Source organism: Leucopleurus acutus (genome assembly GCF_964270905.1).
Source record: "Leucopleurus acutus genome assembly, chromosome: X".
NCBI lineage: Eukaryota > Metazoa > Chordata > Mammalia > Artiodactyla > Delphinidae > Leucopleurus > Leucopleurus acutus.
Window position 1 is genome coordinate 65,424,109 of NC_139148.1, and position 22,744 is coordinate 65,446,852.

At 36.6% G+C, this 22,744-nt stretch overlaps 1 protein-coding gene across 1 annotated transcript in view; it reads right to left on the minus strand.

Annotated features, from left to right (window-relative positions):
• Nucleotides 1-541: 541 nt before the first annotated feature.
• Nucleotides 542-22,744, minus strand: part of MAGT1 (magnesium transporter 1) — a 47,776-nt gene continuing 25,573 nt past the window's right edge. Inside the window, exons 4-10 of the mRNA XM_082865337.1 lie at nucleotides 17,425-17,565; nucleotides 16,523-16,663; nucleotides 15,917-16,006; nucleotides 15,198-15,261; nucleotides 6,318-6,392; nucleotides 3,841-3,931; nucleotides 542-2,558 (exon numbers count right to left, since the gene is read on the minus strand). Of these exons, the coding sequence (XP_082721463.1) occupies nucleotides 2,543-2,558; nucleotides 3,841-3,931; nucleotides 6,318-6,392; nucleotides 15,198-15,261; nucleotides 15,917-16,006; nucleotides 16,523-16,663; nucleotides 17,425-17,565 (618 nt within the window). The 3' untranslated portion in view covers nucleotides 542-2,542. The remainder of the gene's footprint in view (nucleotides 2,559-3,840; nucleotides 3,932-6,317; nucleotides 6,393-15,197; nucleotides 15,262-15,916; nucleotides 16,007-16,522; nucleotides 16,664-17,424; nucleotides 17,566-22,744) is intronic.

The following is a 22,744-nucleotide window of genomic DNA, read 5'->3' on the forward strand; positions in this document are numbered from 1 at the left end:
CTCACATTAGAATAAAGAAACAGGTCCAGAGGGGTTCACTGATTTGCCTATGGTCACATAGCTAGACAGAAACAAAGTAAGGACCAAAAGCTGTTTAAAAGCCAGATTTCTTTACTTCCTATCCAGTGTTTCTACTCCATATTTGCAAATTTACTGCTGCCCAGTCTTATATAACTTGATAATCTGTCTGGGTAACTGTTTCAAATTAATTAGTGCCAAAAGGGAATTACCTAGTCACAGCATTCACTGACTAGGGCAAAATGTAATGAACCATTGAAACAGTCATTCATTTACTTATCTTGGTTGTTTTGACTAATCTAATGGGTGACAGCATTAATGAAGGATAATGTATGGAATCCTGGAAGAATGTATCTCAGTCCAGAAATACCTAAGTAAATTGGCCTATCAAATTCACTGTCATTAGGACAATAAGAAATTTAACTATAATTTCAAAATGGTACGTCCTAATATTACAATTCTAGTTTAGTGTTTTAAATTCACCTCTCCTTAGATGTTAACCAGAAACTCAGAATTTAGATTGTAAAAGTTTATTGACATGATCAAAAAGCAAACAGCCAGACATTTGGTTATCTTTGTCACTACAATGTGTCATTTTAAATAGTATTTTTAAATGCATAACAAATAATATTTAAACAATTGCTAGAAAAGTTAATTAAGAGTCTACTTAAGGCACTTCAGATGAAAGCTAATTTCAACATTTCCACAAAAGTAACACTATTCTAAGTGTAGTAAATCTGCTTTCTACAGATTCTAGCCAGAATGCAACTTCTCTCCTTAAAGAAGAAGAATGTGCTCTTAAGAGACAAAACAAATACAAAAAAAACTGTCATTCTTTCAATGTTCGTTGCAAATTATCTGGAGCTATACATTTTACATGGCAGTAATATTCCCCCGGTTAGTATGTACAAATCAGGGTATATTCATACAAGTCTCATAAGAATCACAGCATAAATTTACTTGGCCTGAGACAAGTACAAGAACAGCAGATAAGGAATCCAGAATCATACAATTTACAGTGGAGTAACAAAAACAGGCTCCACTAGAGAGTAAATATCCCCTCACCCACCAAATCTACTAACAAAAACAAAAACAAAACCCCCACATACAACATTTCTTCTTAGGCAATTATATCCATCTCTTTCTTCAAACCTCTATTATATAAGACTTCCAGACCACGTGGGAGAGTTATTAGATGGTAAATAGTAGCAGGCAGTCACAGTATTATTTTAATGTAATAATACTTCTAAGATTTATTAAACATTTGTTTCATTATCAGAATTCTCATATTTCCATTAACAGTGGCATTTCTGGATACTCTTTATAACTATGGGGGAGGTTATAGCTAGATCTAATGATAACCATCAACTTCCATTCTTCACAGAAATTTGGTTAGCACATACGGTTATTTTCACTGACAGAAAAAAGATAAAACTCAAAACTTCTTCAAATGATTACTTTGTTCTCCACTTAAAGTGAGAAAATGAAGGCTAAAATAATAGCAAAAACCAGAACAGCTTTCAAGAAACATTTACTTTCTATTCACAGGCAACAGCTTAATATTTCACGATTTTATTTTCCCAATCTAGGGGAGTCCTTTTCCTAAACACAAGGGTTAATGAAATATGTTGCAACTGTAATACAGATATCAACTTAACCAGATGAACCTAGCTTTTTCTCTTAGGTACAAATGAAATAAGTGATGAGCTCTAATTTGCAGAAACGTTTTAGACCATTTAAAATTTACACTGATTTTAGCACTAAGCTACATTTTTATTAGAAAGGCGCCCACCTTAAATAAAAGAAAACTAGGGAGACAGAATGAGCCTGAAATCTTTCCAAATACAGGTAGTTAATACCACACTCATGCAGAAATCATAATCCTGCATTTAGAGATATTTCTTAATGTCTACAGCTACCAAGAAGCATAGTTTGCACTGCATTTCAGGAGGAAAGATGGAGGAGGACTGGCTAGTCTTTTTTTCTAAAGTCTAGACATGTACTCTGAAGAATGGTGTTCCATTTTCAGAAGACACATAGCACATATGATTTCTCTGCCCAAAAGGAAAGATGTGCAAAGTATACACATCCATGCAAAGATGGAAAAGTTAAGAATGGATTCTTGATGTTGTTATCAGAACTGCCCCCCACACCTTTGGATAAGATAATAAAAAATCAGATGGTCAAAAGTTAACTAAAGCAGTTTTGAACCTTGTTGTAACTAAAATGAAGTAGTAGCTTTAAAATTTTTTAAAAATATTTAATTCCACTAAATTAAATATTCCACAAAGTTTACTGGGAAGGGAAGGTTAAGAGGAGAATCATATCCAAATACTTCATGATTTTGATGGAAAATTGCTTCTTAAGGCACTATACATCTTCTTTGGTTAAATGATTAACTATTTTAATCACTTGAAAAAAAGAGGTAATACAAAATACACAAATTGCATTCTTCTTTTCACACACACGTTTTTCATTTTTCAATTTCCATTACTCCAGTGTCTACATATCTCTGGAATCCTTTTTAACTCATCAGAAAGCTGAAACAAAAATATATACCAATCTATTAGTCTCTGAAAGAAAAGTAGTCTTTACTTCTAATAAATATCTTGATTTTTTCAGATCAAAGAACGTTTGGGTACATGTATAATAAACTTTGAGTATCAATCACAAAAAGTGAGAAACACTGAGATATTGAGGTAGTCTTAGGAGAAAAGGAAATAGAAATAACTTCGAATTAAAATATCTCCTGGAGACACCAATTAATAACTGAATCAACCACGGTGATCAAATACGTAACAGAAGTCCCAGCTTCTGGGGAGCAGAAGATTACCCTTGTATCTCAGCTAGTATTCTATAGGGGATAAATTATTTTAAAATGTACATACACAGAAGAATAAAAGTATAAAGCTAGAGGATTATAAGTCAAGGATCAAAGTTCTAGTAGGTTTTGGTCTTAAAATTAAGTAACTCTGCAGAAAATGTAAAAGAAGATTAAGTTGTTCACTAATCAAAATGCATTTAGGAATGTGACAATATAATGAACTGATCAGGGAGTGTTTCAAAATTACCTACTAAAAACTTGTGGTAAAAATACGAAGAATGAATGTGTCTCAAAAATATCACTTGATATACTTTACCTTTAGCGTTCATAGTCGTTTATACAACAGGACAATGTTGTATTAAAAGAATAGGAATTATAGTAAATGGCACTCAGATTATAAAACTAACTTACAACATTCCCCATTGTGTACTGGTACATTTATTTTGGCTAGTAACAGAATAAAACCAAGAACTTATAACCAGGAGAATAATGTCTTCCCTGAGCCTTAGAGATCTCTATGAACATTATAAGCCAATTAGACCTTCTTAAACACTCTTTCTTATTATACACTCTACAAACTGGATTCTAATCAAATGTTCTGTTTATGCCAGCTAAAGAGCCTGAAAAGTAGAGTGAGAAGTTTTAAAAAACATTAGAAAAATAATTCTGTCCTCAAAAACACGTAAAGTATGCAGATAAGGAACTGTATGAGTAGACAGGGTATAAAATGTCCTAATCATTATGTGTTTGATAGATTTCTAGGTTAAATTAGGAGATGTCAGAATAACCCTGAATGATGTTCCTGAGAAATCACATGCTATTGTTCATTGTATCATAATTATTTTAATTTCTATATGCAACATACCTAAATTAAAGCCTACCTCTTTGCTTTAGAAGCTAGAGTAATTTGGCAATACAGTCAAAAATACTATAAAGCAACATCAACTCTAATCATTGTAAGTATAGATAATCACTATATAAATGAAAAATAATCATACCTATATGGATATCCATGATATTTAGATCTGAAAATAGAGAGCATCCAACTGAAGAATAATACAACGAGTCCAATACCAGCCACACACATTACTGCAGAAAAATAAAAGGACAGTAAAATGAGCATGTTAAGCATAATAAAGAGCAAGAGCATAACTTGTAGGCTATACTTCCAAGAGTAAAAAGCAAGGGCTTTAATTTACTGGTAAATCTAAACTGTACAACAAGTTCATCCCCATTCTTATATCTTCAGCAGTCTGCCTTCTCCTTTAATTTGCTCCATTACAATATAATAGAATAGTTCCATTTACATACTTGTGTAATTTAATTGTATGAAATAATGAATTTTATTAAAGCCATCACAGTCAAGAATTTAGTGTTAAATACACTGTTTTATGACTGACAAGAAAATAACTCACTCAGTTATTAAACTTCTTTTAAATTCTTAGTATGATCTTATTTATTATTGATAAATATTCACCTAAAGACATCTGGCAATATCATTGTGAAAGCCTTACTTGAAAGTATTTTATTCATTCACTGGTACCTACACTGCTTGTATGAGGAACTCCTTCAACATGGATTCCTCATTTGAATTATGAGGGGAAAAAACCCGCCCAGATTCCTAGTCCTAAATTCATAGCTCTCTCCATTAATCCCACATGCTCTGGTTTAGCATAGCAGTTACCAACCTTAACTCTAGATGCTGACCCTACAATGCTCAAGTATGATTCCCATAACATGAGGCTCTTTGAGTCCCTGGACTAAGACTGGCTAAGAAGCATAGAGGGAGGGGTGTGGGAAAGCATGTGTGCTACAGCAATGGAAGCTCCAGGGAAACTGGAGCTCCATATTTATTGGCCGATACCAAAAACAACTTTTAGTTTTGTTATACTTAGAGAATAATTCTTTTTCCTTTTAAAATTTTCACACAATATGATTAGGGGCCAAAATGTAAATGTTAAATATATTATATCTGAGTATTAACACATGCTCTTTGGAGAAGTCTTTTTTTTCCCTAATCAAATGCACACATACATGTATATATACAGTTTCACTCTGAATATATATTTGTACTCTACTTTTTCCACGTATCTAAGAGTGCTTCAGGTAGTTCTTGGTACATAATAGGCACTAAAGAAATATATATTATTACTATTTGTGACTATTTCATTAAGTTAGAATCTTAGAAGTAGATCAAATTGTGACTATTTTAATATATGTCACCAAAATGTTTTACAATTTAAATTCATGCCAGCAGTGTAGTACCCAGATGGCCTTTCCCCAATAATGAATACTGAAATAGGCAATTTTTCAAAAGTCAGGAATGAAAGGATGTATATTGACTAGATAAAAAATTGTTACATTAGTTCTATTTTTCTAATATGTAAAAATTCATTTCAATTCAGCAAAATACATATCTCCCAAATTTAAAATCCAATGTCATCATCTTTTTTCTAGAAGAAAAAGTAAATAGATTTATTAACCTAGGTTAATTTTGATGACATTTAACTCTTTAACCATAAAAAGAAAACTCTTAGACTGATTTCATGTAAAACTCTTAGACATAAATTACATTGTTTGCATTTCTTTGTAACAAATATCAGTGTGTGAATATTCTAATATATAAAAAGTCTATGCAAACCAATAGGAAAAGGAATAAGACTCTAATACATAAATGGCAAAAGACATTTTACAGAAGGGAAAACACAAACAGCTAATAAACATCTAAGAAAATATTCAACTATACTAATAACCAAAGAAGTACAAAATAATGTATTTCCCCCTTATCTGATTAGCAAATATACACATACACATTTTTAATGAGGTTATCTAATGTTGATAAAGTTACAGTGAAACAAGCATTCTGAAATACCACTGGTAGGAATCTAAATTATTAAAATATTTGGGGAAAGAATTAGGCATCGTCAGCTTAAAACATCAAGATAATTGAAAATACTCATACACAGGACCACACAGTCATTCTACTTTAAGGAATTAATATGAAAGAGGATAAAGTTTAATATGTACCATAATAGTCACTAAATAAGTATTATAATGAAAGTTAGGAAAAAAGTAAACACTTAACAAAATCAGATTGGTTAAGTAAATTACAGTATAGACTATAAATTAAAAATTATGTATGGGAAAGTATTAGTGAAATATTTTAACTCTGGTTAAAAAGGGGTGGTATAAGATTCAAAGTATTATACATACAGTTGAAAAGATGTTTTTATAAATGGAAGGAACTTATATTACGTTAAAATTATTAGCTTTTCAATGGTGGAACAATGGGTAACTCTCCCCCGAAATGTTTCATTCTCCTATTTTCCCCCACATTTTCTACAATGAGCACATATTATTTTTATAATCATAAAGAAGTAAAATAATATAACTAAGAGGGGAAGTGATTAAAAGGACATTCTTTTTTCTGTATTAAAGGCAGAATTGCTACATTTTGGCATATGATATGACTTACTCTTTCGCTTTCCAATATCCATGTCAGATGTAGCAGCTTCACATAAAAGCACCATCCCTAAGGTAACCCCACCATCTTAGAAAAATTGTTTAAGGAGAAATTCACACAGACAAAAATAACATACAACTTTAATATTTCTAGAATAATATAGAATGAATAAATATATAAACCTTCTACTCTCAATTATAAAAAATTATAACTACATAATCTGGTGTCTACATAGTATGACAATTATTTACTATGAAGATAAAATAAAAAATTAAGGTTAGAAAATTACTTTATTTGCACAAATAAAAACTGATATTTTAAACAAATGTCTGATACTTGTTTTTAAATACTATCTGATATCAGTATTTAAAACTGATATTTAAACTCATAGATGAAATATGAGTTTTCCTCTAAAATTGTACTTTGAAATAAACTTCTGGAACATTCTTCCAACTATTGCGTCAATCTCATACACATTTAAAAAAGTTAAATAGCCATTTTGAATATTTCAACCACCCTCCAAAAAAGAACACACTTGAAACGTACACCATTTAAAGAATAGCAACTGGGCTTCCCTGGTGGCGCGGTGGTTGAGAGTCCACCTGCCGATGCAGGGGTTCGTGCCCCGGTCCAGGAGGATCCCACATGCCATGGAGCGGCTGGGCCCATGAGCCATGGCTGCTGAGCCTGCGCGTCCGGAGCCTGTGCTCCGCAACGGGAGAGGCCACAACAGTGAGAGAGAGGCCCGCGTACCGCAAAAAAAAAAAAAAAAGAATAGCAACTAATTTTTATTTGAAAAATAACTTATCAAAATTTTCCAGAATTTCAATAATTAACCTTTAAAGCACAAATTACTACTAAACTACCTAAATTGTCCTATTCTAATAAAAAGAGAAAATCCTGCGAGCCATAACCTCACTTTTATTCAGCTTAATATAGAAGCTAAATAAATACAAAATAGACTTACTCGTGCAAAAGGTAACACATGGCATGGCAGAACAGTAAAATAAGAAAAATCACATTTTGAAACAAAGAGAATGTGTTCTAGTAGAAAAGAGAGACTCACCCTGCAGTTTGGTGAATACAAACAGCAGTTTAAAATGCTCATATTAATTATGCATATACACATGCATATTGTATGCTACCTCATGTGGGTATAATTAAACAGAAAGGGGCATAAACTCATTCATGTTTTTTGTTTTTTAGCCAAGTTGTCTTCTCCAGTGATTATTTTTTTTCTTACTGGGGTTCTTTGTATGCATGTAAGCATAAAGACTGATCATTTCTATAGGCTTTGGCTATAGGTACTCTGATTAATGGTTGAGACTTTTGTTTTTGGAATGGTTTGCTTCTGTATCATGGTCTATGAGCTTTCCATCTTACAGTATACCACCAAGGTCCAGCTATCAAGAGCTATGGTGCACTTCCATATGTATTGTTTCATTTCATTTATAGACTCTTTAAACTTTTACTGTTATACTTTTACTGCCTATTATAGGGAGGCACTATTAGTTGGAGTCACAAAGTTAGAGGAAATACAGACCATTCCTTGGACAAGTTTACACTCTAGTGGGGGGATACAAGCAATAAATAATAAATAATTACATAATCATGATGACATGTTACCCTGAGAGAACTAAATAGAAAAGAGAGGAGGTGGTATTACATAACATACAGGAACTAGGCTACTAAACGAGCTACTAGGGGGACTTCCCTGCTGGTGCAGTGGTTAAGAATCCGCCTGCCAATGCAGGGGACACAGGTTTGATCCCTGGTCCGGGAAGATCCCACATGCCACAGAGCAACTAAGCCCATGCTCCACAACTACTGAGCCTGTGCTCTAGAGCTCATGCACCACAACTACTGAAGCCCGCATGCCCTAGAGCCCGCGACCCACAACTATTGAGCCCACGTGCCACAACTACTGAGCCCACGTGCTGCAACTACTGAGCCCATGTGCTGCAACTACTGAAGCCCACACACTTAGAGCCTGTGCTCTGCAACAAGAGAAGCCACAACAATGAGAAGCCCCTGCACCGCAATGAAGAGTAGCCTCCGCTCACCACAACTAGAGAAAGCCTGCATGCAGCAACAAAGACCCAACGCAGCCAAAAATAAATTGAAAAAAATTAATTAAAAAAATTAAATAAAAGAAAGAAATGAGCTAGTAGGTTTGGGGTTCACGATGGCAGAGTAGGAGGATGTGAGCTCACCTCCCCCAACAAACATATCAAAAATACATCTAAATGTGGAATAATTCTCATGGAAACATAACTAGACACTGGCAGAAGAAATCCTATACAACCAAAACTGAAAGGAAGATCTCCACTTAACCGGGTAGGTCAGGAAAAAAAAAGGCGTTGGGTCAGGACCTACTCCTCCTGGAGGGATCTGTAAGGAAGAGAAGGTCCGCATGGGTGGATCCTCACCCTGGGGAGTGAGCAGGTCATGTCACAGTCTGGGCATCCCAGTCCTTGCCTGCTAGGAAATTTGCTGGGACAGACAAAAGGGCTACAGAAGCTTAGACTCTACTTGCAAGGAGCACACGAGTGATGGTTTACTAACCATCAGGGCAGAGTGAGCCCTGCACTGATGTCTGTCACCACACCACAACCCCAACCGGAAGGGGCGGACACCCCGGCTGTGCTCACTCCACCCTACAGCCTGGCGCGAGATCTGGGCAAAGACTTGGTCTAGCTATGCAGAGACAGACCAGGTTGCCTAGGGTGGTACCACAAGAACATGCAGCAGCTAAGCGCTGAAATCTCAGGAAGACAGGCCCTGGGAGAGGACTCATCTAGCTATGCAAAGACTGCCTGGAGGGCCTGGGGTGTGGTCCAGGTGTACACAGTCGTTCCTATCGCAGTGGCACCTAGGCTCTGCCAACTCCACACCCTAGCTTAGCTCTAGATATGGGACAGACAGGTCCTGGGAGAAGACTGCCACAGAGGCAGCCCAGATCTCTCATGGCAGTGCAGCCACCTCAATTCCTGCAGCCACAATGCTCCAACCCCCACAGCCTTGCACTAGATCTGGGACAAACACAACAAAGGGACGCAACCTTGGACTGCTTCTGAGCGGAACTGTGGATAGCTACACAGGCAGCACATAAGTCCTCTGTGACTGCATAGGCCTCACTTGCTTCAGCAATCACCTCCGATGGGGCAGGGCACGCATTCAAGGGCAGTGGAGCCTGATTGAACCCGACCCTCAGGGCTTCTATTCCAAGAACTGGGGAGCAGACCCTGCCCCTAACAGGGTAGGGATAGCCATGGAGCAGAGAGGAAGCCCACCTCATATCTTGCATAGTCTCTAGATACTCCAACACCAACCAAAACCCCCATCAAGGGGATAATGACCAGCACACCCTGAGGAAAGACGTGGCTGGTATCCACACCAAAACCACCCTCGCAGCAAAAACGTTGGACACACATAGTCTACACCGGGATGCCCCCACTTAAAAACACCCCTTTAAGACCACAGAAGATAACTGTTTCTCCTGAAATCATAGAGACAGAGAATGTTAAGTAAAATGAAAAGGCAGAAGAACTACTCCCAATTAAAGAACAAGAGAGGGCTTCCCTGATGGTGCAGTGGTTGAGAGTCCGCCTGCCGATGCAGGGGACATGGGTTCGTGCCCCAGTCCGGGAAGATCCCACATGCCACGTAACGGCTAGGCCCGTGAGCCATGGCCGCTGAGCCTATGCGTCCGGAGCCTGTGCTGCACAACGGAAGAGGCCACAACAGTGAGAGGCCCGCCTACCACAAAAAAAAAAAGAACAAGAGAAATCCCCAGAGAAAACAAATAATGAAACAGAGCTCACCAGTCTAGTAGACCCCAAGTTCAAAAAGGTGGTAATAAAAATAACTGAATTAAGAAAGATTATCGATAGAAATGCAGATTATTATAACAAGGAACTAGATAAAGAAAGGATTCCAAAGGCAGCAAGAGAAAAACAGTCAGTTACAAGGGAACCTCCATAAGGCTATCAGCTGATTTCTCTGCAGAAACTTTGCAGGCCAGAAGGGAGTGGCATGATATATTCAAAGTCCTGTAAGGGTAAAACCTGAAATCAGGATAGCCAGCAAGATTATCATTTAGAATAGAAGGAGAGAGAAAGAATTTCTCAGACAAGCAAAAACTAAAAGAATTCAGCAATACTAAACCTACCCTAAAAGAAATATTGAAGTGTCTTCTCTAAATAGAAAAGAAGCAAGGATCTATAGGAAAGGGAAAACCACAAGAGGAAAGGCAAATATATAAAAGGGTTTAAGATCACTTAAATAAACCAGTACAGGGCTTCCCTGGTGGCGCAGTGGTTGAGAGTCCGCCTGCCGATGCAGGGGACACGGGTTCGTGCCCCGGTCCGGGAAGATCCCACATGCCGTGGAGCGGCTGGGCCCGTGAGCCATGGCCGCTGAACCTGTGCGTCTGGAGCCTGTGCTCCACAATGGGAGAGGCCACAACAGTGAGAGGCCCGCGTACAGCAAAAAAATAAAATAAAATAAAATAATAATAAACCAGTACATAGATTTAAAAAACAATTTAAAAAATTTTAAAAGTGACTGTAACTACAGTAAACAGTAAAAGGTTAAGCATGAAGATGTAAAACAGGACATCAAAATCACAGAATGTGGGGGAGGGGAGTATATGCATATAAATGAATATATATATATATATATATATATATATAGTAGGCTGAAAGGTTCGTTCGGTTTTTTCCGTAAGATGGCTCTAGTAGCACTTAGTTGTCTTTATTCATTTGAAACAATTTTGTTAGACTGTATGTGACAGCTGTCATATCAGCATGCATTTAAAAAAAACTAATCAAAATTGGTGAATTTTTGTGTAGCCATTTTAATACTGAAGATGGGGGAAATAGCAACATTTTCAGCATATTATGCTTTATTATTTCAAGAAAGGTAAAAACGCAACTGAAATGCAAAAAACGGTTTGTGCAGTGTATGGAGAAGGTGCTGTGACTGATCGAACATGTCAAAAGTTGTTTGCGGGGCTTCCCTGGTGGTGCAGTGGTTAAGAATCCGCCTGCCAATGCAGGGGACACGGGTTCAAGCCCTGGTCTGGGAAGATCCCACATGCCATGGAGCAACTAAGCCTGTGTACCACAACTACTGAGCCTGTGCTCTAGAGCCCACAAGCCACAATTTACTGAGCCCGTGCTCCCTAGAGCCCGTGCTCTGCAACAAGAGAAGCCATCTCAATGAGAAGCACGTGAAGCGCAATGAAGAGTAGCCCCCACTCGCTGCCACTAGAGAAAGCCCGTGTGCAGCAACGAACACCCAATGTAGCCAAAAATAAAATAAATAAATTTATAAAAACAAAAAAAGTGATTTGCAAAGTTTCGTGCTGGAGATTTATCGCTGGACAATGTGCCACGGTCGGGTAGACCAGTTTAAGTTGATAACAATCAAATCGAGACATTAATTGAGAACAATCAACGTTATACCACGTGGGAGATAGCCGACATACTCAAAATATCCAAAACAAGTGCTGAAAATCATTTGCACCAGCTTAGTTATATGAATCGCTTTGATGTTTGGGTTCCACATAAGTTAAGCAAAAAAAACGTTCTTGACCGTATTTCCACATGTGATCCTCTACTGAAAAGTAACAAAAACGTTCCGTCTTTAAGAAAAATTGTGACAGGCAATGAAAAGTGGACACTGTACAACAATGTGGAACAGAAGAGATCTTGGGTCAAGCAAAATGATCCACCACCAACCACACCAAAGACCAGTCTTCATCCAAAGAAGGTGATGTTGTGTATATGGTGGGATTGGAAGGGAGTCCTCTATTATGAGCTCCTTCCGGAAAACCAAACGATTAATTCCAACAAGTACTGCTCCCAATTAGACCAACTGAAAGCGGAACTCGATGAAAAGCGTCCAGAATTAGTCAACAGAAAACGCATAATCTTCCATCAGGATAACGCTAGACCGCATGTTTCTTTGATGACCAGGCAAAAAGTGTTACAACTTGGCTGGGAAGTTCTGATTCATCCTCCTTATTCACCAGACATTGCACCTTCGGATTTCCATTTATTTCAGTCTTTACAAAATTCTCTTAATGGAAAAAATTTCAATTCCCTGGAAGACTGTAAAAGGCACCTGGAACAGTTCTTTGCTCAAAAAGATAAAAAGTTTTGGGAGGATGGAATTATGAAGTTGCCTGAAAAATGGCAGAAAGTAGTGGAACAAAAGGGTGAAGATTTTGTTCAATAAAGTTCTTGGTGAAAATGAAAAATGTCTTTTATTTTTACTTAAAAACCGAAGGCACTTTTTGGCCAACCCAATATATATGAATCTATGTACAAAACAGAAACAGACTCATAGACATAGAAAACAAACTTATGATTATGAAATGGGAGAGGGAGGGAGGGACAAATTAGGGTTATGGGATTAACAAACACAAACTACTATACATAAAATAGATAAGCAACAGGATTTACTGTATAGCACAGGGAATTATATTCAATATCTTGTAATAACCTATAATGGAATATAATCTGAAAAAAACTGAATCAGTATGTTGTACACCTGAAACTAACACAAATATTGTAAATCAACTACACTTCAATAAAAAAATAAAAGAGCCAGTAGAAGAAAGTACATTATATACGATGAAGGCAAAGATATTTGTATAAAAGGAAGCATAAGTATAGAATTGCGGAAAAATGTTTGTTACTTTGATTATTATTGTCCAAGCTACATTTAAACAATTTCTTTGCCTACTGAATTAGCAGTTTAAAAAAATAATACATAATGATGGTTAGGACTTGCCAGGGAAAGCAGGGCACATATATATTTCTGGCAGCAAACCTCCCTACCCCACCGCCTTTTTTTTTGGCCACACTGCGTGCTATGTGGGATCTTAGTTCCCTGACCAGGGATTGAACCCACACCCCCTGCACTGGAAGCACAGAATCTTAACCACTGGACCGCCAAGGGAAGTCCCTCCTACCCTTAAATTTAAGCAAAAGCCTTTTGGAAAACAATTTGGACAAAACACGAAGAGCAATAGACAGATTTACACACTCTGTTTCATACTTCTGGAAATTCAGAGATATGCCAATTATTATTATTATTTTTGGCTGTGCCGCGTGTCTTGCAGGATCTTATTTCCCTGACCAGGGATCGAACCTGGGCCCCCAGCAGTGAAAGCCTGGAATCCTAACCACTGGACCACCAGGGAATGCTGTCAATTATTTTTATACCCAAGAAAACATTCTTTCCAATATTCACCAATAGGAGAATAATTGAATTATGATATATCCATTATAAAGACATTGATAATGATGACTATTTTTCCTTTTCCTTGCCAATATTTTCTTATTGCTCTGTAATTCTCATGCACTTTTGTAACTTTGAAGGCCATATACAATTTATTAAATGCTTATAATACATTAAAAAACCAAACTGTGTGTGAAGTATGTCTATAACTATAAAAAATGGAACTCCTCTTAGTCATCTAGATGATGGGATGACAAGGCAGGGCAAATGACACTACCACCAAGTCACTGGGCAGATTCTCTAACAGCCTGGGCTACAATTGATTCCTGTATGTCAATGTTAGGACCCCTTGGCTGAGAAGCGCAACTCTAGGAACATTACATTTATTCCCCTTGTTGATTTGCTCCGCAGAGTCACTGTTTATGCATTCAGGTGGGTAAACTATGATCAGTAATACTAAGAAATGTAGACTGCTACCTATCTGATATCACTGTTACCCATTCTTCAGCTAACAGAGACATCAATTTTCAGATGTGAGAAAGTAAAAATCTGCCCTGCCATTCAAGAGGATGGGCCAACACACATATAAAGTAGCTGCACAGTTTACAGGAAATAATATTTCTCCGTAGGGCATGCTGCAGCTGTAAAATGTCAAAATAAACCCTGTCTTTGAGTAACTACAGTTTTCTTACTCAATGAGGAACCTTGTTCTCTAAAATCGTAGACTGATTCAAATTATATCAGTAAGAAGGAAACATTCCATTCTGGACTGGAGGATCTAAGTTACTCAATTTACAAGTACAATTTCTAAGTAGCCTCAATTTACAACCAAAGTACAGAGCTTTAAAAAAGGCGTTTCTGGGTTTCCCTGGTGGTGCAGTGGTTAAGAATCCACCTGCCAATGCAGGGGACACGGGTTCGAGTCCTGGTCTGGGAAGATCCCACATGCTGCGGAGCAACTAAGCCCACGAGCCACAACTACTGAGCCCATGTACCACAACTACTGAAGCCCACACGCCTAGAGCCTGTGCTCTGCAACAAGAGAAGCCACCGCAACAAGAAGCCCACCCACTGCAACAAAGAGTAGCCCCGCTTGCCACAACTAGAGAAAGCCCACATGCAGCAATGAAGACCCAATGCAGACAAAAATAAATAAATAAATTTAATTTTTAAAAAAAGGAGTTTCTGAAGACAAATTCCCAAATTTATCTGAACGGTGTAGTTTCCAGGAAACAGAACCCTGGGTTCACTTCACAGTCCAGACCTGATTCTGATCCCTTTACACTTAGCCTGGCTTTGCTTTGAGCTCATCAAAACATTGCTTCATTTACATTTCATCTAAGCTCCACCTTTCCTTAAATCCTATAACAACTCTATCTTTCCTTAGGTAAGATATTGCATGGTCCCTCTGATTTGTAGTCTCCTTTGTAGCAATGATCCAATAAGCTTGGCTTTATCAGACTTGCAGGTTTGTCCCTGGTGGTCTTTAGCTGATCAGGCTAAGACAGATGACACAGTAATATGATTCCAAAGATATTATGACTTGCACTAATAAGAGAGCAGCCTCAACCAAATGCTGTAGAATGTAAGAAAACAGACAAATTAAAATGTGGCACCAAGAACTTATTGTAAAGAGGATACTAAACAGAAGAACAATGTGTGTTTCAGCTACAAACTGGGCTTGGCTGCTTCCATGGATATAATTCTGGGGGAAAAAAGGACAAAATTTAATCTTTAAATATACAGTAAATTTTGGTGATTTAATCCTAAAATTGACTACTTTCAAACACTATGAAATTAATAATTTACCTGATGTATGTAAGCATTGGATCTGTAGCATTCATCAGTAAAAAGTTTGATTAAAATGAAAGCTATTTCTGTTATTTATTATTATTTGTACTTATATTTATTTGTACTTATTCACTGTACTTATACTGTGTTTTCAACAACAGAATATATGAGAAAACTAGTTTTTCAGTGTAGAAGACCATGAGGTACAGTAAAATAAACTCCATGAAAACAGGGACTATGTTTTTCTTATCACTATACCTAGTAATACCTAGTACAGTGCCTAGAAAGGATAGATGCTCAAGTACTTGATCATCTATTATTCTATTTAGTTGAAGGCTAACTTTCATTCTTAGCTACCTTACTCAAAAGAACTACCAAATGGGATAAGGAACTTCCCACTTTTAAGAGTACTGCACAGCTTTTTAGCAATTGAAGTTCATTAATACAAAGAGATTGAAAAGTCAAAACTAAATCTAGTTCCTTCATACTCTGGCACTGATCTCACAGGATAATAATAATTAAGGTTAACTTTGGTATAAGATGAAAAGAAATCCTGGACTTTCCCTTACCACATGTCCTGTGTGGGGATTCTTATGAGCATATGGTGGTCCTCTTATATGGTTCCACATTTGACCAGATGTCATAGCAAGCACAAAACACTAGGAAACAAAAAGTAATGAAATACTCATATAACATGGTGTAGCTGTTCCCACCTTGATTAGACTCATAGGTGTATGAAAAGTGCACCCTCTCAAGTAATATATGAAATAAATTTTTTCAGATAAATGATAAAAGATAAAAGGCTTATATTTCATCACAAGGATCACAAGAATCAATAATATTTACTTTGAAAGGAAAACACTGTTTTAACATTATAAATAAACTGACACAAGTTTAAAATTGAATATTGAAAACCGTTTTAGAAGAATATTTTCAAAAGAACTGGAGATTTTTGTAGGGGTGACAGTCTTTCAGGTTGAATAAAAACTGGGTACAATGAGTTCCTTCAAGCTCTGTCCATCCTAATGAGATAATGGAGGAAACAAACTGATTTTAAGGTATAAAATAAAAATATATCAAATCTTTTCCCACAGGTAAGAAATAAACAAAATGCCACCTAACAATGTAATATTAGGAGTTTTATTCAAGCAATTTTTCTTCTAAAATTCACTTACCAGAGCCGCAAAAGCCCATCCAGTTTTATTAAAGAGAAATTCCATATTGCTTCTTCGAAGATATACAAGTCCACCAATAACAGCCAAAAGCAATCCCAACATAAGGGGGCCAGCATAATTTGGGGGTCTAATTACTCTAATCTAATGGAAAGGAGAGAAAAACACTTTAAAGTATGAATTTTATCCATTAATTATACAGTTCAAAATACTTTGAAATGAAAGCAATCAAAATTAGTGTGGTCATTTTCAAGAAAAATTACACTTTTTCTTTTCATCCTAATGAAAAAGTCTACAATGTACCCGAAAATGGGATGGACACAATATTCTCTTTAACCACAACATAACATCTTTTATTTATCTATTTATTTATTTTTGCTTTTTTTTTTTTCGTGTCACGCGGGCCTCTCACCTTTGCGGCCTCTCCCGCCGCGGAGCACAGGCTCGGGACGCGCAGGCCCAGTGGCCATGGCCCACGGGCCCAGCCGCTCCGCGGCACGTGGGATCCTCCCGGACTGGGGCACGAACCCGCGTCCCCTGCATCAGCAGGCAGACTCCCAACCCCTGCGCCACCAGGGAAGCCCTATTTTTGCTTTTTGAAAGCCATTTTTTTCCACAACATAACATCTTTTAGATTAAGAAGAATTTGCCAAGTACAACTAGATAGTCCATGGGCTTAACAATGACAAAAGAGTGGTTTCCATGCTGAATTGACTACGTAATAGAGGATGTTTTGTAATGTCAGTCTTTCATCAGGATGATTCTCTTAAATGCTACTTATGAAGGGACTGACAAACTATCACTACCTCAGTGATATGGGGACAAGACCAATTAGGACCTCCCATAAAGATTCAAAGTGGATAATGACAAAGTAACTTTCTACTGTACAAAGCAAGGAAACTTACATTGACATCAGTTCTGTCAGCAATCCACCGGGCAATCTGCTCAGCTGAAAATCCACGCACCTGCAACTCATATGTATCACCCCGTTTGGGTTTCCCTTTTGCAGGAAAGTTGATGAAAGTTGGGGCTGAATTCATGTTTAGCTGAATAAAAAGTATTGCGTTAAAATATAAATTACCAAGAAAATAATCTTAACAGCAAATATTATCTTGAAATTTAGGCATTTTACAAAGATGAGGAAGCCCAGGTTTAGGTAGGTTAAGTGATCTGCCTAAGGAAAGTGGTAAGTGATGGAGACAGGATTCAAACCGAAGGCTGCTTGTGACCTTAACTAGCACACTTTACTTACCAAATATAAATTCCTAGCTAAGAAACCAACATTTTACTCCTTTAGAATGGAAAATTTCCCATACTGCAATCACTTTAATCTGTTCAGAGATTATGCAAAACATAATACATTTATGAGAACTAAAATTGTCTCATGTAGCTTAGGTAAGCTCCAAATAGAGCACACTCTCTATTTTTTTTTTGGCCGTGACATGTGGCACACGTGGGACCTTAGTTCCCTGACCAGGGATGGAACCTGCACCCCCTGCAGTGGAAGTGCAGTGTCTTAACCACTGGACTGCCAGGGAAGTCCCTAGAGCACATTCTCAATTTGGAGGAAACAAGATCAGGATAAAACAGTGCTCTATTGTAGTGAAAACCAATACGAAATGATAACCAATATGAGAAATAGTCAATTCTAAAAGGTTCATAAATGTTTAGTGATAAGCATAACGTTTCTCTGTTCTCTGTCATGAGACCATGGTACTCTTAAGAAGATAACACTGGAATTGCTAAGGTAAAGAATCTATGACCTACTCATCCGCATTATATCTTTCCTGACGTGATATAACTATACTTGTGGAAAATAAAGTCTAAGTCCAGGGAAAAGATGTTGACCAACGGATGCAAGCATTCAGGTCCCCTCAGCAGGTAATCCTTTAATGGAGATTGGCTTGTATAAAACAATTATAACTTAAGACATCAACCAATAAAATAACCCACTCCCTTGCTTTGATTCTATACTTATTACAGTAACCCTTCTAACAGTAATATTTTTAGATATTCTCATAAGGGGAGAGGGTATACCGATAGTGGACATGATTATTTTGGTCTCCTTGGCAGTAAAATATGGTGAATTGGTGAATTAAAAGATTAGGTCTTTGGTTACCAATGTCCATGGATTTTTATGGTTTGGTGAGTATATACAAAGTCTGCAGAGCTAGATAAATTCTGGCTACACTGTTAAAAATTCAATTTGAGTCTGCAAAACTTAAGAACCACACCCTGGATAGTGTTCACGCCACCAAACTGCTGCCCAAACTTTAGGCCAAACTCTTCAGTATTTGTTTAGCTATACAGCAGTTCCCACTTGTCTGCAGTTTCACTTTCCAGAGTTTCAGTTACCCATGGGCAACTTCAGTCTGAAAATACTAAACGGAAAATTCCAGAAATAAACAATTCAAAAATTTTAAATTGCAGCCATTCTGAGCAGTGTGATGAAATCTCTCGCCATACCACCCAGGATGTGAATCATCCCTTTGTCCAGCATATCCCACCCATTAGTCACTTAATGTTGGTTATCAGATCAACTGTCCTGGTACCACAATGTTTATGTTCAAGTAACCCTTATTTTACTTAATAATGGCCCCAAACACAAGAGTAGTGATGCTGGCAATTCAGATATCCCAAAGAGAAGCTGTAAAGTGCTTCCTTTAAGTGAAAAGGTGAAAGTTCTCAACTTAATAAGGAAAGAAAAAAAATCATATGCTGAGGTTGCTAAGACCTATGGTAAGAGTGAATCTTCATGAAATTGTGAAGAAGGAAGATAAATTCATGCTGACTTTGCTGTTCCACCTCAATTGCAAAAATTATAGCCACAGTAAATGATAAGTGCTTAATTAAGACAGAAAAGGTAAGATGGAAAAGATAAATTTGTACAACAAAATATTTTGAGAGAGACCACATTCACATAAATTTATTACAGTATATTGTTTTAATTCTTCCATTTTATTATTATTGTTGCTAATCTCTTACTGTACTAATTTATAAATTAAACTTTATCATAGGTATGTATGCATGTATAAGAAAAAATACAGTTACATATAGGGTTTGGTATTGTCTGCAGTTTCAGGGTCTTAGAATGTATCCCCTGTAGATAGAGGGGACTATTTTACCTCCTTTGGATTTAAAATATATATATGCATCTAAAAGAACTAGGTAATATATGAAATCCATTTCCCTTATGAAATTAAAAATAAAAAATTACAGGGTTATGAGGACCAACTCCAGTCCATTCTGGCAGCCATTATTACCATTTCTAGACCTTTCTGAATTTATTCATATACATGTGTATGTACCAACAGAAAACATAAAATATTGCTTTGTGTGTGCTTTATTTTAACACAAATGGTATCACATTAACTGTAATATTCTTCAATTTGCTTTTTATTATTCAACCATGTTTGAGAGATCTATCCATGACAGTATGTATATATATATTGACCTCACTCTCACAGTTTATTAAGTAATTATGCTATTGTTGGTATTTTAGTTCTTTTTTTCCAATTAAAAATGATGTTGTAATGAACAGCCATGTACATATCTCCCTGTATACATCTGAGAGTGTTTCTCTAGAAATGGAATAATTAGTTCATGGGGCAGAAACATCTTAAATTAAAATGGATAGAGCCAACTCGCCTTCAGAAGTGGCTGTACCAATTTACACTCCTACCCAGAGACATAGGAAGGTATCTGTTTCCCCACATTCTTGCCAAAAGCTGATCTAATGGATGAATATTGTGTATCACCATTATTGTAATTTGTATGTCCATGATTACTAGTATAACATCTTTATACCAAATCAGCTTTGTAAAAATATCTTGTAGGCTACAGATACAATCAACAGAGTGAAAAAGCAATCAATGGAATGGGAGAAATATCTACAAATCATATGTCTGATAAGGGGCTAATATCCAGAATACATAAAGAAATCCTACAACTAAAAACCAAACAAACTGATTAAAAACTGGGCAAAGGATATGGATAGACATTTCTCAAAAAAGATATACAAATTGCCAACAAGCACATGAAAAGATGTTCTACATCACTAATCATTAAAGAATTACAAGTCAAAACCACAATGCGACACCATCTCACACTCATTAGGACAACTACTAACAAAAAATCAAAAATAATGCAAAATGGTACAGACACTATGGAAAACAATATGGAAGCTACTAAAAAAATAATAAATGTAACTACCATATGACCTAGGAATTCTACTTCTGGGTATAAATCTAAAACAACTGAAAGCAGGGTCTTGAAGAGATATTTGTATACCTATGCTGATAGCAGCATTATTCACAATAGCCAAAAGGTGGAAGCAACCCAAGTGTCCATCAACAGATGAATGGATAAATAAAACGTGGTATATACATTCAGTGCAACATTATTCAGCCTTAAGAAGCAAGGAAATTTTGATGCATGCTACAACATGGATAAACTTTGAGGACATTATCCTAAGTGAAATAAGCCAGTCACAAAAAGACAAATACTGTATGATTCCACTTATATGAGGTACCAACAGTAGTCAAATTCATAGAGACAAAGTAGAATGATAGTTGCCAGGGGCTGGAGGAAGAGGGAATAAGGAATTATTTAATGTGTAAAGAGTTTCAGTTTCACGAGGTGAAAAGAATTCTGGAGGTTGGTTGTACAACAACCTGAATGTACTGAACATTACTGAACCACATTTAAGAATGGTTAAGATAGTACATTTCATGTTATGCCTATTTTCTCAATTTAAAAATTTTTTAAAGTCTTGTAGGCTTTGAAAATCCTTAGATGTTAAAGAACCAAAATAAGATGTACTGTTTTTGGTAGGTACCACTTTTCATCCATGCTTAGCTTTTGTATACTGTGGCATATGACATTGTTCTTTGGAGAAAGGTTTGAATTTCTTCCACAGATGGACACACTGCCATCCTTATACCACTAATTCTAAATATAGCTCTAAAATGAACATTGATATTAAAAGGTATTTGACGTAGAAGAAAATTGGTTTTGTATTTTTACAAATCACTAATAGAAATTCTTTATGTGTATCTTGTTCAAATAAATGGAATTACAATTTTTAATTTCCAAAACAGTCCTTGCTTTAATAGTAGAGAATGAGAAAGCAGTTCTTAAACTTTAGAAATTGTTTCCTTTGGTCTAAAAAGGCCTAAATGCACTAACCTTTTAGGCTATAGCATGTTTTATGAATATACTGATTTTGATTTATGGAGCTGTGTGAGACTAGAATATGACCAGCACGATGACATACTGTAAAATGGAACATTAATCCATCCGTTTGACATTTACTGAACATCTATTATGTGCTTAGCACTAATAGCTACAGGATGTTGGCTCTGCCCATAAGTAAGTATATTCTAAGAGGGACTGTCAAACAACTCTAGGGTTAATTCTACTATAAGATAGAATCTGGATATAAATATATATATATATATATATATATATGTATATGTATATATAATAGAAATATAAGGAAAGTAGTGTGACAATATAAAAAAAGGGTTGACTCACATTTGAGGATTTGAAAAGGCTTCAGGGGAATATCTGAAATGAGGCTTAAAGGGTAAACAGAACTTTGAAAGTGGAGAGAAAGGGAGCAAGAGAGAAAAGATACTTTATGTTGAAGGAAATGATCAACAATGTTGAAATAAAACAATGACATAATATTAATATGGGAAAGGTGGTTATGTGTTTGGAGTAAAGAGGGCATGAAGTGAGGAGGACTAAGGAATTTTGGCTTTAGTCTATATGCCACTATTTCCAAAAGTGTGTTCCATAGAATACAACTAAAATGCTCCATTAAGTGGTCCAATACTTGGGGAAATTCTGCATATTACAGCTCACTATTAGAATGGAAGGAATAACACATTTCAGCATGTTGAAGTCTATGAGAAGTCCTGTGTTGGAAAACAGTTTCTCATGTTTATGCATGTCTTGTGAGCAGAGGCACTGACTGCCTTTGTTCTGGATGATCTTCTCAAGGATGTTTGTACAGCCTTAGAAGATAGTAACAGAGTCTCCCTCCAAAGCAATGGGCATGCATGCTTACTGGCCTTTATAGAAGATTTGGGTTCCCAAAGCTTAGAGTTCCTCTTCCATAATGCAACCCACTCGTTTTCCTTGCATTGTCCTATGGGAAGTGGGGCTTAGGGAACCAGCGCAATGAAGTGTTGATACTTTGGATTTTGTTGTTGTGAGTAA